Below are 17,109 nucleotides of genomic sequence, written 5' to 3'. Positions count from 1 at the left end.
TAGGTCATAGGAAGTGTATGATCTGCCTTTTTTCCCTCTTGATCTGGCTGCCAAGAAGCTTAGAATTAAGTGTTTTGTTGAGAAATCTGTCCTTAGACTGGTAGCAAGAGCTTTTAGGACAGAGAGAGCCGGAGATGCTGGCTTGCAAATGAGCCATTCCGAAGCCTTAAAGGGCCTCAGCAGGGCAGCGAGGAGAAGAAGGGCCACAGAGGGGTTTGGCCATCATTGGAAGGTTCATGGGAAGGTTCCAGATCAGTCCAAGGCATACTGATGACCAGCCCTGACTGTTAAAGGATAGGGATTTCTGGGTCACGGCCACATGCTCTCTTTCTCTGCAGGAGAGCCCCTATCTATTCACCTATAAGAACAGCAACTACCGAAGCAAACTGCTGAAACCTTCGGGCAAGGCTGAGGTAAGGACCATGCTTCTGTGGCTGACTGGCGTGCAGAAGCCCTGTGCTGACTTGTCTCTACTTCTACGCTTGGCTCTCCTTGTCCTGGAACTGCGGTGGCTCCAGGCGCAGTGAGGTCCGCTGAGCTGTGGCGGTTACCACGGCTTCTGAAACTGAGTCGACGCGGGCTAGGAGAAGGGGAACCTTCAGGGATGGCAGTTCCTTTGGTGCCTGGAAGCAGAGCTCCCTAGAGGAGCATCTTAGCTCTGCCTCTGTGACCAGCTGCACTGAGGGTGACAGGGTGACATGGCACTGCCTGCTCCCAGCTTGCTTTCATGTAAGACAAGACGCCTCAGACCCCTCCCATGCCTCTAGCAAGTCCTCTGAGCTCCCCTGGACTCTCAGTGTGACGGGAAAGCAGAGGTTAGATGCACAGGTGAAAGGACTTGGAAGTTGGTCCCCGCCCTCAGGATTACCTCGAATTCACATCTTGCTCATGGCTTATCTCAGTCAGTGTGGCTTTCTGATATTTTCTGCTGAGATTAGATAGGGCACTTTGTATACTCCTCAGGGGACCCAGAAACATCTAAAGGTTAACGTCTATGCTGTCTGGTAAAACCAGAGACAAAGTGGATTGAGTGGAATTCTGTCCTAAGTCCTATTTTAATGAAAAGAAAAATAATTTACTCCAAGTGGTGGGCTTCTACCCTGTGAGACCCAGTGTGGAAGACTTAATTTATCAACGTGCCCCATGCTACTTAACTAATATTATAAATGTATCTAGGAGGAAGTATGGCACAGGAGGAGAGGTAACTGGCTCTGGCTTCAAATCTAGACTCTTCAACTTACTGGCTCTGTGTCCATGAACAAGCACTTTGGCTCCTGTGGGACATGGTGGCGTCAGGTGTCTTCCATAGTCATGGGCTTGCACGCATGGTTAGCAAGTGTGAAGCACTTCTAACAATATCTGCCGTGCCCTGAGCTCTACGTAACCGTCGGCATTGCTATTATCTGATAAGGGAATTGGTATTATCCCTCAGGATACACTTATTAAGTCCCTACCACATGCTTGAATGCAAGCTCAGTGGGTACAAGCACTTGGGGACCCAGTAGCTATTTGTTAATTGAATAAATAGATGGATATATTGCTTGCCCCAAGGAACACAGTTTGGTAGAGAAATATATGCCAACCAGCATTTATGTGCAATATATTAACAACTAGAATAAAAATTTTCATGGGGGATTATGGGAAAAGAAACCAACTCAGAAAATTAAAGAAGACTTTCCTAAGGGTACTTATGACCTCTCCTTGAATGACTCAAGTTGACCCAGAGAGATGGAAGGAAGAAAGCGAATAGTAGAGGTAATGGCTTGGGTGAAGGTTCTGGTGTGTGCAAGAGAACGGACTTCAGTCAAGGTCTGATGTGAGGGACAATGGACTTGATGCAGGGTAGTCATTTATTTGTTCAATGAACAAATCAAATCAATCATCTGATGCCAACATCATTTTGGGCTTTGGAAACACAATACTGAACAGCGCAGGCAGAATCTCGTGACTGAGAATTGAAGCAAAGGCGTGACTTCGTCTTGTCTTGTAGAGAGACGGCTGGGAGGAGGCCCTCGGCCCGGGGTCTACGCTGCGGCAAGGACTCCAGGCAAGGAGGGGCAGGCTTAAGCAGTGTGCCGTGCACCGCAGGCTGTAAGGGCTGAAGGGGAGAGAGAATTCTTAAAGAACACCATGCTTTTATTTTCTTCAATGATAGTTTCCAAAATAAAGGCCCGCTCCCACTCAGTCTCTCAATGAATCAGATGCATTTCTTCTCATTTCTCCCATGTCTCATTTCAGATAAGAGAAGGGGCGGAATTCACTTGTCCTGAAAAGGACCCCTCGGACATGATTCCCACAACAGGTACCCAGCTGGTGTTCGGTAATCTACCCACATGAGGCTTGAACTTAGCAAAGTCAGCAATTTTAAGATAGCAAGGGGATTTCCCCACCAGCTGAGTTCAAGACTGGAGAGGAGTTCAAGGACATAGCTCTACTGGTGCATTTATAAGGTCGTGCTTGTGTGTGATTATTCTTTAACTAAAATAATGATATCATTATCAGAAGGCATTTATTGAGCATTGGCCCCATGCTAGGTAACACTCTACAAGAGCCCAGTGGTAGTTCAGTGGATTTATGACATTGTCTTGGCCTTAAAGCCTTCATGGGTGTATCTGTTCTTCAAAGAAACACAGAAGCACCTTGCAACAGAATGCAACGCCAGCCAGCCCATGCCCTCTTCCCTCGGGTGTGCACACTGCTTTCAGGGGTGGCCCAGGCCTACAAAGCCCCGCTTTGCCATCTTTCTAGAGTATCTGTCCTGGGCTCTGAATATGACACTCATGGAATGTTCTAGGCTGTCATCAACAAGCTTTCCCAAGAGGCAGCTGCTCAAGGACTTTGTGAGGGAAGCTTGGGCGTGACACACGGGCGGCTTGGGAGTGATGGCCGTATGCATGTGGAAAGTCACCTGAAGAGCGTGTTGTGACCTGTGTGACTCCGGTCATTAGCCAGGGCATTGGTGCTTATGTCTGCAGGCTTAGTCCTGGAGACACTGACTGGATGTGTTCGTGTACTTGTCCATTTGTTGGAGAGCGTTTGAGTCTGTCCTTTGAGGGAGGCATCCAGAAGCCAATATCCTAGTTGATTTATTGCTGCCCATGGCCTGGAATATTGACAAGATAGAAAATTAAGTTTGGAGATATTATAGTACATATAAGAAAGCTTCCTTTTGTGGTGAGATTGTCTCCCCGTGTTCCAGGTAGAACAAGCAGGTGACATGGGTTCGCTTCCCTTCACACATATCTCAGCTTATGCACATGAAGCGAGATGGCCAGCTTAAAACATTGGCCAGAAGCAGTTAAGAAACAGAGCCTTGGGCTGGGGAGAAGGGCAGTGGCTAAGAGCACTTGTCGATGAAACATGGGGCTCTACTGAGCCTGAGACCGCTGAGACACTGAAAGCCAGGCACGGGCGTGCACATCTGTGACGCAGTGGGGAGGAGGCACCGTGGGGCAGCGCGGAGGCTCGCGGACAGGTGGCAGCTCCAGGCTGAGGCAGAGACCCCATGTCAAGGAAACCTGCAACTGGGCAATAGAGGACACTGACATTCTCCTCTGGCCTCTGTGCACATGGGAGGTGAATCTGCACACATGCGTGCACACACCACCCATCACACCACACACACACACACACACTCTTGCTATACAATTGACACTTGTTCCATGCTACAATACAATAGAATCAGCAATTGTATTTAATCTGTTTTCTGTTGCCGTAACAAGGTTCCTAAAGCCAAGTACTTCCAAAGAAAAGCTGTCTGTTTGGCTCATGGTTTCTGAGGCGCAGTGACCAGTGCCAGGTGCCCTTTGGTAGTGTCCCCTGTGGCAAAATCACAACATGGTGGAGAAAGGAGAAAAGAAACGGCAAGAGGGGCCACATGTTGGGGTAGTCCCCCTTGGTGACAGTCTCCTCTTGTGAGTGAGAACTGACTCATTTTGTAAGACCACATTCCTCCTGAGGACAGTGCCCCAGTGACCTATTTACCTTGCACTTGGCCCTGTCTCTTAAAATTTCTCCCACCTCTGTACCACCACATGGAGAACCAAGTGTCTAGTATTTGAATTTTGGGAAGACCAAACCGCAGAAGTGATGTTTATCTTACAGATGAGTTTAGTCTTTAGACTTCCTGCCCCGTGCTTTATGACAGTGCATTCCTGTTAGTTTATTTGCTACCTGGACTTTAACAGCAGAAATAAATGATCACATTCATATTAGGTCCTCCTGCAGTAAAATCCCATATTCAAAGATGCAGATAGAGATTTATGCATAGCTATATACACATATCTAGATAGAGATGGAGAGAGTATCAGTGAGATTGTGGAACAGTCTATATTCCTTCTCGGTCTTATCAGTCTGAAAGGACAATCTGAAAAGCATTTCACAATCGGCCTAGATTGTGTTTCTGTCATGACAACCATACACCAGAACCTATCGCAGCATCTTAAAGAGCAGATAAGACGTGAGCTCTTCTTTACTCCCTGGCCCTATAGATGAGTGTGTTTATTGGTGCTTGAAGAAGTAAGAGCAGGAATTATCAAGATGTTAAGACCTGACATGCCCTGGTGATGGGTGCTGTTTGAATCACCAGATGGATCTAAGCCTGAGCTAAGAAGGGGCCTAGGGCCAAACCACACACACCCTCTAAGTGGGGGTGTGCTTCTGGGTCCCATGGAACGTGTTGTGATTCAAAACAGTGGCCAGAGCTTATTGGGCAATAATGAAAAGTGTGTATTATTTTTGTGCCATTGAACTACAATTGAACATTAGACCTATATTCACTGAGATTCCCCTCAAAAAGAAAGGAAAAGATAAAAACATTATTTCTAAGCCACATTATTATGTTCCTTTCATAGTTATTATGTTTCTGGTAAAATAAAAATTCTGGAGATCGCATTTGTAATTTCTAATTGAAATGAAACCATTTGCCATGCATCTCTTTCTTGTTGGCCATCTTACTACCTTCCATTGCCTTAGCACACAGTGGGAGGCCACTAGATCCGTGTTGAGTGACTATGACTGGTTGAGTATTTATAATCCATCAAGTACATTCTCAGAGTTGAAATAGATCTTAAAAGTCAACCAGACAGAAGTGCCTCCCATTGAAATTATTTCTCAGTAAGACTACTTGAAATAACTATTTTGCCTATCAATTATTTTCAGAGCCCTTTTTGTAGCCCTCTTTTCTTGCACGTCTGTCAGTATACAGGTGTACAGATGGAAACATCACCAAAATTTATACTGAAAATAGGATTGTTCCTGTTCTCCCAGGCCATGGCCCCTAATGGTCTGAACACCCCATTCTCATCACACTTGAGAGTTCATGGGTGATGAAGTGTGATCTGTGGGGCTTTGGGATGAACTATAGACAGTTGATGCAAGTAATTTTTATGACTAATTGGCATTTAGAAGCCAGTAAAGTAATAAATAAATAAACAAATAAATAAAAGCTTGTGTTACAAGTTCTCATTCTCGGTCAGTGCAAGCCAGTGTGAAATTTGTCAAGTACACTCTTCTATGGGCTTCACAACTTAATAAACATTCATGTGGGTATTTTATATTACTACCTGATCCTCTCTCCCCTATAGTTGGGATAACTCAGAAATACTTTTGGGGTGGCTTGTTCGCTGTCTACTGAAGTTAGCTAGCTATTGAAGTGAAGCTGCTAAGTCCATGTGGAGAGAGCAACCCTTAACCCTTGAAAGGAGGGCCTTACAAAGCCAGTGTGCTGCCTGTGAGCTCCTCTTACTAACAGCATAAAGGAGCATAGCCACTTATCTTTAGCCATTGGTTTTTTCTAAAATCCAATATTATTTATTTGCCCCATTTAGCTAAATTGAGCTCTCCAAAAGCTAACATAAAACATGGCCATGTTCCAACACTAGAGCTTTCAGCTTGTTTCAGCAGCATAATGCTCAGTGCAAGTCCTGGAGTTGTGTTTATACCATCACCTGTTCACAGGGCTTACGACTTGACCTAACCCCATGCTCCCACCAGAGAACTAAGAGCCCTCTTGTCTCTAGGTAAAACCAGCCTACTGGTCAAGTTCACCTTCATGCCCAAGACATTGATTGACCTGCTTCCTGCCCCAAGGTGTTTCTTTTTTTAATCATTCAGATCTTTGAGAGTTGTAAAATGCCTGTCACAGAATCACACAGCCTTTATATCAAGTTAACATTTTTATTAATATGTTTGTAACTTGCACATACCAATCAAACAGAGTCATGGGGTGTGGTGTGCCATTTCAGTACATGCATACAATGTGCAGTTCTCTGGTCAAGGTAACTAGCAGGTCCATCCCCTCAGACCACTGTCCTTACTTGTAAAGTCTGTACATCTCTTGAGCTCCTACTATGACGGTGCACATTTATCCACACAAACTTAGGCCACCGTCCCCAAAGCTTTCAGTGGTGTACCAACAAATTGCCAGCACTGTGAACATCCTGAGTGTATGGTAAGCAGTAGTAATTGTGTATGTATGAGAAGGAGCATCTATGTTGAGGGGTGTTATGTGTATGTGTGGTGTCTGCAAATGCATGTGCAGACACACACCCTCCACGTGCACAATGTGGAAGCCACAGGAGACTGTCAGCGTCCTTCTTTTTAATCACTCCTGTACTTCCTTGAGACAAAGTCTCTCACTAAACCCAGAGCTGCCAGTTTTTGTTGTTTTGGTCAGAATGGCTGACCAGTGAACCCCGGTGTTTCTCCAGCCTTCACTCCCCACAGGACAGTTACGGGCATGTATGAGCAGGCCAGGCCCAGCGGTTGACATGAGCACTGAGAGATCAAATTCAGGGCGAGTCAGACCGCTTCAGCTTCTCATGCTTGTGTGGCAAACACTCTTACCCACTGAGCTATTTCCTCAGCCCTTGTGGAAGTTTTGTTCATGAGTCCTTAAAACTATCAGAGAAAAAAAAAAAATGGGTTGGGTAGCCCTAACTGATGAGAGAGAGAGTTGGATTTTTAGGTTACAGCTCTGGATGGTTTAACTCGCTGGGTTACACAGCACAAAACACCAGTATTCCAGTGTGTCTCCTCGGTATCACTTTGGCAGATAGGGCCATTGCCCTGTTTCATACTCCAATGTAGTTTGCTCACTAGTCATGATACTTTATCAGAGCCTGGATGGCTTTCTGATAAAAGGCTCCTTTGGTCAAAATCTTGATGAGTTAGTGATGAGTTTATCAAGTTCTTTCAAGACAGCGGACAGTTTGTACCAGATAATAGTTAGCTAACCAGTGCACATCTTATCTGTCTTATCTGTCAGTAGCTGTTTTTCCAAACAGAGCAATTGCTAAAGTGCTTTGTTGCATTTCTAAGATGTTTTTGTTGTGCATGCCCGATGGCATTAATAAACCTTAACCACAAACCAAGGTCTACAGGATATTAAACCAATGAAATGCATCAGGCTCTATCTTCACAATAAAGGTTCAGATAAGCCAACTCCTCCTCCCTCCTCGGTTTGCTTCCTGTGGCTCATCTTCTCTTACTGAAAATCCCACAGAACAGCCAACTGGAGAATCTCCTTTCAGAAACAAACACGACACACACATAGCCAGGCATAAACACACACAGAGACACTTCTGTTTCCTTTCTGTCTGCTGCAGATTTCAGAGAACAGGTATGGTTAGTTTGCCCTACTTCTTTTGATCGTCATGTAATAGCAAGGCTTTGGCGGCAAATCTGTCCATCTTTTCTACATTTTACCAGCCTCAAAGAGCTTCACGTACTAGCTAGTGGTTCAGAGAATTCACCATTGAGGCAATAAGAATACAGTGATTGACTGTCATCACCAGAAGCTAAAATAAACCCTCTCGCGTGGAGAAGAGGGGGGTCTTATTTTCCATTTTGTTGCCTTTTTTACCCATAGCCTGATTTCTTTGAGAAGAGGTCATTTTCAAGCTCTCATGTTTCGCCCTGTAGGCGTGTGCTAATGTGTGCAGCTGTATTTGTGATTTGATATTGTTCTTCTAACCACACAGTATAGCTGTGAAGGGCTGGGAAGGGCCATAATCACGTAAAAGTGTGTGTGCGCGCGCGTGCGTGTGAGTACTGGATAAATTTAAAGCACGGTGACAGGGTAGAAAGAGGGACTCTGAAGACAGACGCCTGGCGGCTCTAGAATCTGAGAGGGCTGAAATCTACAAGGTTCTGCAGTGGCAATCATGGCATTTGTACATAGATATGGGAGCCATGGCTCTGATCTTTTCTCCTACAAGTGCACAAATAGACCATTGCCAACAGCTTCAAGTTAAAAAAAAGAAAATAAAGCATCTCTATGAGTTCTCAAAATTAGACATGCAGATTTTCAGACCCACCCCAGACCTACTGAGTGAGTCAGAAGCTGTGTGGAGCCTGGCCACTTGTGTTCTAACTCGCTCTCCAGACCATTCTGGTGCACAGTCAAGTTTGAGGACCACTAATGTATATGTTGCATATATACATTCATAATAATGTATGCCTTAGTTTGCCTCCTGCCCTAGGAAGCAGCAAGGACTTCCTGCCAGTGATAGCAGGTCCTCGGTGGGAGGGACAGTTCTGATCCACAAGCAGCATGGAGGAGGTGGCCAAGGCAGCCTCACAGGAGGACACAAGACCTGGGATCCCTCTGAGCACCTTTTGAGGTGGTGGCTGATGGGTGCTGTGGATCACAGTGCTCTGCCCAGGGCTCTCAACAGTGTTGCAGTCATCTTGGCAGAGCAAGCTATCAGGGAAGCTGCCTAACAACAGCTTTTAGTTTCTGCATCATTAGCCAGGGCTCCTGAGACCATGGGCCTCTTCCCCAGAGTAGGGCACTCCTTGGAGACACTCAGTATTTGACTTCCTCTATGGTATCAAAGCTACATGAGGGGCTGGAGGGATGGGTTAATGGTTAAGGTGTTTGCCTACAAAGCCAAAGGATCCAGGTTCAATTCCCCAGGACCCACATAAGCCAAATGCACAAGGTGTCACATGTATCTGGTGTTTGTTTGCAGTGGCTGGAGGCCCTGTCCATTCTCTCTTCCTCTCTCTCCCTCCCTCCTTCCCTTCCTCTTTTTTTCTTTCTCTCTCAAATAAATAAATAATTTTTTAAACTTTTTAATTTTTATTTATTTATTTAGCAGAAAAAGAGGGAGGGAGAGAGAGGAAGAGAGAATGGGTGCACCAGGGCCTCCAGCCACTGCAAACGAACTCCAGACACATGCGGCCCCTTGTGCATCTGGCTAACGTGGGTCCTGGGGAATCGAGCCTGGGCCCTTCGGCTTTGCAGCAAACACCTTAACCACTAAGCCATCCCTCCAGCCCAAATAAATAATTTTTTAAAAGCTGTTTGAACAGGTTAGTGTAGATACAGAGGACCACTACAGACAACAGAAGATACATGTGACAGCAAAGATGGCATTATTGCAGACTTGGGGTGACCTTGGAAGTAAAGTATTAGGGGTACATGAGAGATAAGATTATGACTTGAGGGCCTGGGTTATATAAGACATGAGAAATTCTAGTGTGGTCCCCAAGAGGCCCTTAGATTCATGTTATTATGTGCATAAAGTAAAAGGGAGCAGATGACAAGAAGGGGAACTGATGGTATAGGACTGGTGTGTGTATGTAGGCAACTACATATATAGCAGAGTCCCGTTGATCTCCTGACTTGTTCGCCAGGCACGAAAGGCCCGTGGTCCTAATCTGCCTTCACAGTGTTGGGTTTTTGTCATCTCTTTCATATGCCCTTCACTTACTCCAAACTGTACCCTAGCCATGCTTTATAGACACCGTGAGCTGTGCCTACCATAGCCATCCTGCTCTTCCGTCCAAGCATTCACCCGCCCATCCACCCGCCTCGCCTCCCTCTTGCCATCTCCTTGGTCCTAAATTAAACGCTACCCTCTCCATAAAGTCTGTTCTGTCGCCCTCCCCCGTCCTGCCTCCGAGGGGCTCATGCCATCAGCTCTAGACCATTTTGTCATGGTGGACTTCCCACAGAGTAGATCAGGCCATGCATTGTCATAACTAAGAATGTCACTCAGGTTCCCCATAGCCTGTGCACTCCTGAGGATCACCTCCAATTCTGTCACTTGGCATGCTCTGGAGTACCCCACAGGGTGGTAGCAGTACTTTGTACACGAGTGCACAGTTACCTATCACACCCCAGCATGTGCCTGAACACAAGATGCTCTCGTCCTCTTGTTATTTTAAGTACAGCCAGAATGCGGGCAGCAATTTGGTGGCTACTCAAAAAGTTAAACATAGGATTATCATAAGGCCCAATTCTCTTAGGTATGTACCCAAAACAATTGAAAGTGGCATTCAAACACTAATGTTAAATCCAAGTACATGATATACATGTGTGAAAATGCCTTAATGAACCTATTACTTTGTACCATGAATATATACAAATTAAAAAATTTCAAACTACCCACAGATGTTTAGAGCAACCAATTGCCAAAAGTTGGAAACTGTCCGTGAGGGAATGAATGGGTCATCAAAACATGGTGTAGTCATACAATGTGAACATGGCAGCTATTCCCTTTTGAGCTTTGTTTGTTGTTGTTTATTGTGTTTGTGGTTTTGCTTTGCTTGTGTGCCAGGGATTGGACCAGGGTCTTGTATGTGCTAGGCTTTCTACCACTGAGCTACGTCCTCAGCATGATTTTTTCTTAACTTTTAATTTGAAAAAGAGTCTTGCTATATAGCCCAGACATATTTTGAATTTGAGAACCTCCTGCCTCAGCCCCCTAAGTGCTGGGATTACAGGTATGTGCCATATACATAGCTAGAACTTCTCTGTTCCAGGGTGATCTGTTGTTTTATTGCAAATGTTATCAGATCTTGAATGGATGGAACACTGTTTCCATCTCTGCTGTAACTCCTCTTGCAAGGACTTGCTGCTGCTCACCTGTAGCATCCAGTTTCACCCAGAAATGTGGGTAGATTCCCTCGTAGAGGGAGTCCACTCTCAGCTCCCCACTTCTGCATTCAGGCCCCATGGCCCAGCTGGTGGGGCCCTGTTGACTGCATCTTTTGTGCAAGGTGTATGACTGTGAAAACTGACTTCCTCTCACTTTGCTGGGGCTCAGAGGACATGGATCTGTGCCCTCCTGGAACCCCAACTTTCTATTCACTCCAGCTTCTTATTCTCAGTTCACAGGCTGAAGCCAGCTGACATCAAGGTCATTGGAGCCTTGGGCGACTCTCTCACAGTAAGTCACCCTGATCGTAAAAGGACAGAATAAAAAAGGCTGTAGTTAGTTCATTCATGGGTTCCTTCCTTCATTGTTTTGTTTTTTGAGATACTTTCACATAGCCCAAGCTGACTTCAGACTTACTTCACAGCTGAGGTTGGTATTTACTTCCAATCATCCTTTGGAGCCCCATCTCCCAAGTGCTGGGATTATAGTCACTCGCCACCCTGGCTGGGACAGGACATTTTAATGAACATAACACGGAGGCAAAAATGGGGACAGGGGGCTTAGCAGTTAAGTTGCTTGCAAAGCCAAAGGACTTCGGTTAAATTCCCCAGGACCCACATAAGCCAGAGGCACAAGGTGGCACATGCATCTGGAGTTCATTTGCCGTGTCTGGAGGTCCTGGCAAGCCCATTCTCTGTCTCTCTCTTTGTGTGTAATAAATAAATAAATATAAATAATGTGAAGAGGGTCAGGTGTGGTGACGCACATCTTTAATCCCAGTACTTGGGAGGCAGAAGTAGGAGGATCTCTGTGAGTTCAAGGCCACCCTGAGACTATATAGTGAATTCCAGGTTAGCCTGGGCTAGAGAGAAACCCTATGTTGACAGCCCCCCCCCAAAATGTTTCAGGTCCTGATATCCAAGCATTCCCCATTCCATATGCCCACCCTGGCATCCAGCATCCCGTGCCTACCTCTTTCCTAACCTCACATTACTCTCTCATTGCTGGAATAAGAAGGAAACAGGAAGTGGAGGGGCCCCGACGGAGTATGAGTGACAGATGTGAAGTCCCACAGCCCATGTCTATGGTGGGACAGCATTGGTCTGGGTCTCAGCCATGGTATGTCATGTGTCTTCAAAGACCTGGTCCTAGGCAGGTGTGGTGGTACACACCTTTAATCCCAGTACTTGGACGGCAGAGGTAGAAGGAGCACCGTGAGTTAGAGGCCACCCTGACAATACATAGTGAATCTACCTCAACCCCCCCCCAAAAAAAAAGACCTGGTCCTTTGGTCTGTCGATGTAAGAAAACTAAGAGAAGATCTCATGGTGTAGAAGAGATGATGAGGCAGGAGCAATTGGTCATGAGGGTGTAGAGGTCGGGATGAGAAACAGGGGTGAGTGGAAGAGGTGGAGGCTTCAAGAATAATCAGACTAACTCTCAGCTGCACGGTGGAGACAACCCAGATGTCAGAGAGAGCACTCTGCGAGAATGGAGGGTCCTTACAGAGCCTGGGCGTGCTCCCAGAGTTTTCCAGACACAAGTTCCCCTTTAGCAGTCCCTGGGGGTCCTCTCGTGGAGGACCTCGGGTCTCTGGTAGACCCTGGGGTCTTCTCATGGAGGCCCTCCTGGGAGGCCCGGTCTTCGGAGCGGCTCTGCTCAGAAATGCCTCAGGAGAGGGCGCGTCCCTGTAGACTGCGCACAGGGCTCCTAAGACTGCTCTTGCTCCAGCTGCGCGGGAGAAGTATCTTCTGTTTCATATCTAAAATGTGATCATATGGCCTTGAAATAGGTCCTTCTGAAGACTGCATGCATACAAGCTCATGTCCAGACCCCTTTGCTGTGGATTTCTCTGTCATAGTCCAGAGATTTCTGTGGGGAAGCAGATCTATGGCTGGTGCCAGCTTTCCCAGCGGGAGCAGGTCTAACCCTAGAAAGAGAGGGTGTGTACCCAGACGGGGTTCCCTCTGGAACCTGGACTCTGCAGCTCACAGGTTCCTTCCTAGGATAAGAGCATCAACCTTCTAGCAGGTGGATAGTCAGTGGGGTCCAGAAGAAAGTGGGGACACTCACTGCTCCTTGTTTCCTCTCAGGCAGGCAATGGGGCCGGCTCTAAGCCTGGGAACATCTTGGACGTCTTGACACAGTATCGAGGCCTGTCCTGGAGGTGAGTGATGGCCCAGTCATGTCCTGATGATGGCCATGCCTTGATCAGGGAGGGGGCCATCCAGTTCTTCTCCACAGTGAACTTCCAGGTTCAGTGTAAGGAAGTTGTCTCTCAGATGTCCCACACTACTACCTTCCCTAACACAGGAGGCATGAGCTGAGTAGAGTTAGGGAGAAACTGCGTAAATGTTTCTCTCTTCCCAATGCTCACTCTTGCATGCAGCCTGAAGGAGCCAGGGGCCTGACTGATCTTGGCCTTCAGAATCAAGAGTGGCACCAAGCGGCAGCTAGCCAGCTGCATGTGATCTTGGACAAATGATTAACATCTTTGAGCTTGTGTGCCGGTCTTGGATGTGAGGACAATCATACTGCCCAAGTGGTGTCTAGGGATCAGAGAGACTTTTAAGTGCCCAGCCCCGAGGCTGACATAAGGGAGGCCTAACTAGCAGCTGAAATTCATATTAAATTCCTTTCACTTCACAGCACAGGAAACAAGGCTCAGAGAGGGGCAGATAATTAAAATCACACAGCCAGATGGCAAAATGGGTGCCTGGTTCCTGACAGGAAACCCGCACTTTCGGGTAGACTGGTGTCTGCTCTACCTGTGATCCAACTGTGTCGCCTCTGCCGTGCGCGGGCTGGCTGCCGGTGTATGTGCCTGGAACCGGGTGTCTCCATCCACACCAGCTTTAGCCAGCGCATGGAATCCCTTCAGCTTTTCCTCATGCCGCCATAGAGTTAAACCCAAATATTTGGAGAACTCCTCTCTGTTCCCAGACACGCTTGGCACAGAGAGAGGGGCTACGGAAAGCAGAGCAGTCCACTCTGGGATGTGCGTGTTTTCATGCCTGGAAGCCCATCTGGTCTTGAAATTTTTGCCTCAACTTGACACCCTCATAAAAGTGGTGTTTTTTTTTTTGTATAGCGCTGGCCACAGAACCACTTGGGAATGGGAAGGTGGGGTGCAGAGACCAACGTAATTCCCCCTGCCTGACGTCTGAGCAGAATTCAAAGCCCCCCCACACAAAAAAAAAAATAATAATTTTTAAGAGAATTAAAGGCCATGTTTTATTTATTATTTTCCTAGTTAGGGTCCAACTGCTGGGATTTTAGAGGCTTGGGCCCCCCAAGCCTGGCTTACGTCTTCGGGCGCTTCCCCGTCTGGGAGGAGGAAAGGGAGGCGCATGCTGGCTTACTTTCCATTTCTACTGAGTTGCTGGGGAAAGAGCCAAGCCCTGGGCTGCGGTTCAAGGGGACAGTCGGCCTGGGTCGCGTCTCGAGTATTCGGGCGTCGCTGGCATTTTAACCCGGCTCATGCTCTTGTCTCCGTGACAGCGTCGGGGGAGACCACAGCATCCGGACCGTGACCACCCTGGCCAGTGAGTACCAGCCGCGCGCCCTGCGGGGCTCCGGCAGCTCGCGGCCGTGTGCAGCAGGGGGCGCTGCTGCCCCGATGCTGCCGCGCGGGGCTCTGCGCCCCAGCTGGTTCTAAAGCCTTGCAGGTTTCTGTTGTGCTTTTTGTTTTCTTCAAAGAGAAATTTCCGTTATCCCAGAAAGGGTTTGGGTAAGAATGAGAGAAAGAAGGAAGGAGAGCTCAGACCAAGTAGTAATTGCTAATCATTCAAAAGTGGGCCAAGAGGGCCGGAGAGATGGCTCAGCCGTTAAGCGCTTGCCTGTGAAGCCTAAGGACCCCGGTTCGAGGCTTGATTCCCCAGGACCCACGTAAGCCTGATGCACAAGGTAGCGCACACATCTGGAGTTCGTTTGCAGTGGCTGGAGGCCCTGATGCGCCCATTCTGTCTGTCTGTCTGTCTGTCTCTCTCTCCCTCTTTCTGTGTCTGTCGCTCTCAGATAAACAAAAATAAAAATAAACAAAAAAAAGATCCAATAAAGAAGAAAAGGACTGGGTCCCACATGTGCTTCGTGATCGTTCTGAGCAGAGCGCCCACCTAGCCGGGCCCGGGGTGTCTGTGCACGCCACAGGGGCTACAGTCAGAGATGAACTTGCCCTGTCCAGGCTGTGCAAACATAGCCTGAACATTTCCCTTAACTGCTTTGCCAACAACCTGCTTGGGAGAGTTTTTTAATCCTTCTTTTCATTCTCTCTAGTGCATGCCCACCCAGGTTAAATGTGTGTTCACATTGAAGTCTTCCCACTAGAGATGTCTGACTAATAATACTGCCCAAGAGGGATTTGATTGGTTTTATTGTACATTTTTTCTGGTACATATCCTTTGTGATACATCTCAAGGGGCTAAGAAATTATTTGAACTTTAAGTCAGCAAGGCTTTGATGACAGAGACACTTAAATCCACACAGACAGGACTGATCAGACCTCACTTTTGTGGTTTGTTTTGGTTATTGGCAAATCGTGTTAAGCTTCAACAGATACAATTCTGTGCCACCAGGGCACCCCCTGGGCACTCTTGACCCCGGGCTTTGTACACTAATGCTAGAAATAAAACTTCTCTATTGCTAGGTGACTTAGGTTGCTTTTGTGAATGTGATGAACTTGGCTGTGAGACGGCCCAGCTAGATGCCTGGCACCATCTGCCTCAAGATCTGTCACCCAAGTGTCACAAAGAACTGAGACAATGCTGCCCTCCTGATGAGCTCCCCTGACACAGCCCAGGATGCTAGCTCGTTGGTCTGCTTTTTTTTTTTTTTTTTTTTTTTGGTTTTTTGAGGTAGGGTCTCACTCTAGCCCAGGCTGACCTGGAATTCACTATGGAGTCTCAGGGTGGCCTCGAACTCACGGCAATCCTCTACCTCTGCCTCCCGAATGCTGGGATTAAAGGCATGCATCACCACACCTGGCCATTTGTTTTATTTTTTAAAAATCAGAAAATTCTCAAATAACCTAATGATACTCCTCATGATCTTAGAGAAGGAAGAAGTGAAGCCCCCAAAGAATGATTTATTCTGTATGAAAGTCAGAACATTCCAAGTAAACACTCCTGGAAAGCAAGGAAAGACAATTCAAATAGAAAAAAAAGTATTTTCTAGCCATAAATCTAATAAGAAACTTGTATCTATAAAATATAAAGAGCTTTTACAACTCTGGAGTAAAATAGACAACCTGATTAAAAGTGGACAGAGGATCTAAATAACATTTTGTCCCAAAGAAACGGCCATGGCCACATGAACAGATGCTGGTCACCAGTAGCCACAAGTGAAAATCAAAGCCACAACGGGATACCGCTATACATGCACAAGCATAACTGTGATAAAAAACAAGGTCGATGAGTATCTCTGAGGATGTGGAGGAGCCAGAGCCCTTATACACTGCTGGTGAGAATATAAAATGGTGTGGCTATTATGGAAAAAAAAAAAGTTCTGGCAGCATCTCAAAAAGTTAATCAGGGATACCATATGATCTAGCAATTCCATCCCTGGTTATAACCAAGAGAAGTCTCTACAGAGACTCATGAATGGTGCCGCGATGAACATCTACGTGTAATGTTCAAGAAGGGGAAACAGCTGTCAACCGCAGGGTGAGTAAGAGCAGTGGTTTATCCGAACACAGAATACTACTTAGCAACAGAAGGGAACGAGATGGTGAACTTTGAAAACATGCGAGCGATACAAGCCAGAAGTGACGTATTTTGTCACACGGTGGCATCTGTATGAAATGTCCAGGGGGCTGCGCAAATCTTAGAGGGACAAGGTAAATTAGTAATCGCCGCAGGGCTGGAGGGACTGAGGACTGCCTGCTGAGGGGAGATGAAAATATTCTTTTTTTTTTTTTTTTTTTTTGGTTTTTCGAGGTAGGGTCCCACTCTGGTCCAGGCCGACCTGGAATTAACTCTGTAGTCTCAGGGTGGCCTTGAACTCACGGCGATCCTCCTACCTCTGCCTCCCGAGTGCTGGGATTAAAGGTGTGCGCCACCACGCCCGGCGAAAATATTCTTAAATTGCTTGTGGTGATGGTTGCATAATGGTATGAATATACTAAAAGCTGTCACACTATATTTTCCAATTGGTGGATTTTATATTATGAATTATATCTCAATATAACATTACACATTTAGTAAAAGGCAAAAATTCACAAGAA

The 17,109-nt window shown here is 46.6% G+C and overlaps 1 protein-coding gene across 1 annotated transcript in view; it reads left to right on the top strand.

The window, feature by feature from the left end:
* Nucleotides 1-17,109, top strand: part of Plb1 (phospholipase B1) — a 99,060-nt gene that overhangs the window by 18,040 nt on the left and 63,911 nt on the right. Inside the window, exons 12-16 of the mRNA XM_045149225.1 lie at nt 339-413; nt 2,239-2,302; nt 11,122-11,180; nt 12,983-13,056; nt 14,391-14,434. Coding sequence (XP_045005160.1) covers nt 339-413; nt 2,239-2,302; nt 11,122-11,180; nt 12,983-13,056; nt 14,391-14,434 — 316 coding nt within the window. The remainder of the gene's footprint in view (nt 1-338; nt 414-2,238; nt 2,303-11,121; nt 11,181-12,982; nt 13,057-14,390; nt 14,435-17,109) is intronic.

The sequence above is a fragment of the Jaculus jaculus genome, chromosome 5 (genome assembly GCF_020740685.1).
Source record: "Jaculus jaculus isolate mJacJac1 chromosome 5, mJacJac1.mat.Y.cur, whole genome shotgun sequence".
Classification (NCBI taxonomy): domain Eukaryota; kingdom Metazoa; phylum Chordata; class Mammalia; order Rodentia; family Dipodidae; genus Jaculus; species Jaculus jaculus.
Note: the sequence above shows the minus strand (reverse complement) of the source record. Positions and strands in the feature narration are given on the sequence as shown.